General features: G+C 43.9%; 1 protein-coding gene across 1 annotated transcript; it reads left to right on the plus strand.

The window, feature by feature from the left end:
- On the plus strand, positions 1 to 866 carry AAJ76_4390003 (endonuclease-reverse transcriptase; the record flags this gene model as incomplete). The annotated part of the gene is made up of 1 exon (XM_024475647.1): positions 1 to 866. A coding segment is annotated over one exon (866 nt), but the record flags the coding sequence as incomplete, so codon positions are not given.
- Positions 867 to 1,087: the final 221 nt, after the last annotated feature.

Below are 1,087 nucleotides of genomic sequence, written 5' to 3' on the forward strand. Positions count from 1 at the left end.
AAAATGTACTAGTCCCTGCTCTCATGTATGGTAGTGAACTATGGGGCATGTCTAGTACAAGATCAGGTAGGATTACTAGAATCCTTAGGAAAGCAGTCAGGATGGTGTTCCGGACAAAAATAGTTCCATTAGATAGGATAATGGATGAATTCTCGATTAGTAGAATTCAAATACAAGCAGCCCTGAGCAGATTTAGGGCACTAATGAAGTGGAAACACAACAAAACGATAATCTCGGAGTTTGTGGATCAAGCTCCCAGGGAAAGGAAAACCACGTGGAGTTCAAGGACTCGACGTTGGTGCAAAAGGTATGTCGGTCACGACTATGAAAGCATTGGCTACAGAGTAGCCAAAGACAAGATAGTCGAAGTGCTTAAAGGAAGGAGAACCTATAACTCTACCTTGGCAGCTTCAATAGCAGGCGAGTATAAAATCCTTGAGTCTCAGCTCAAGTATATACTGATAAAAGTCAATAATAGACAGATAAGAAATTACACCAAAATCAGGTGTAACTTGGTAAGATGGTCTTCTGCTCTGGCGAATGCCAACAGGATCCCTCAATTCTACAGAGGACACTGTTTCCTTTGTGAGGGAGAACAAGAATGCCTTGAACATTTCTTGTTAGATTGTCCTGCCCTTTCTGATACAAGGTCTCTCTATGAGGGAAGAATAGTTGAGTTGGTAGATCTAACTCGGACAAGGAAAGAGCGAGTCACGATGATTGTTGGCAATATCAATGACGTCAAGGCTTGCTCAAGAATGAGAAAGGCACTACTCGTAAGAGTAGAGTTCTTGGACAAGATGGTAGTACAACGCTACGTGCTTGTACGAGAAAAAGAAAGGCTATTCAGCCAGAACAGGAGCTAGCAACTGCTAGCAAGAAAAGTGAACACATTTACCTGGGGGAGGTATGGCAAGCTGCTGATGCCGTAGCATTTGCGTTGGATCAGGTCAGGTCCTTTACTGGCGATTGAGCCAGGCGTGTTATCCTTTAGAATCCTGCTGAACGCAGGTCACGGGCTTTGAGCCTGTGGTTCTAGTCCTAAGGGATCTTCTTTCTCCTACAAGCAAGGCCATAATGGTATGCT

The sequence above is a fragment of the Vairimorpha ceranae genome (genome assembly GCF_000988165.1).
Source record: "Vairimorpha ceranae strain PA08 1199 chromosome Unknown NODE_439, whole genome shotgun sequence".
NCBI classification, from domain to species: Eukaryota; Fungi; Microsporidia; family Nosematidae; genus Vairimorpha; species Vairimorpha ceranae.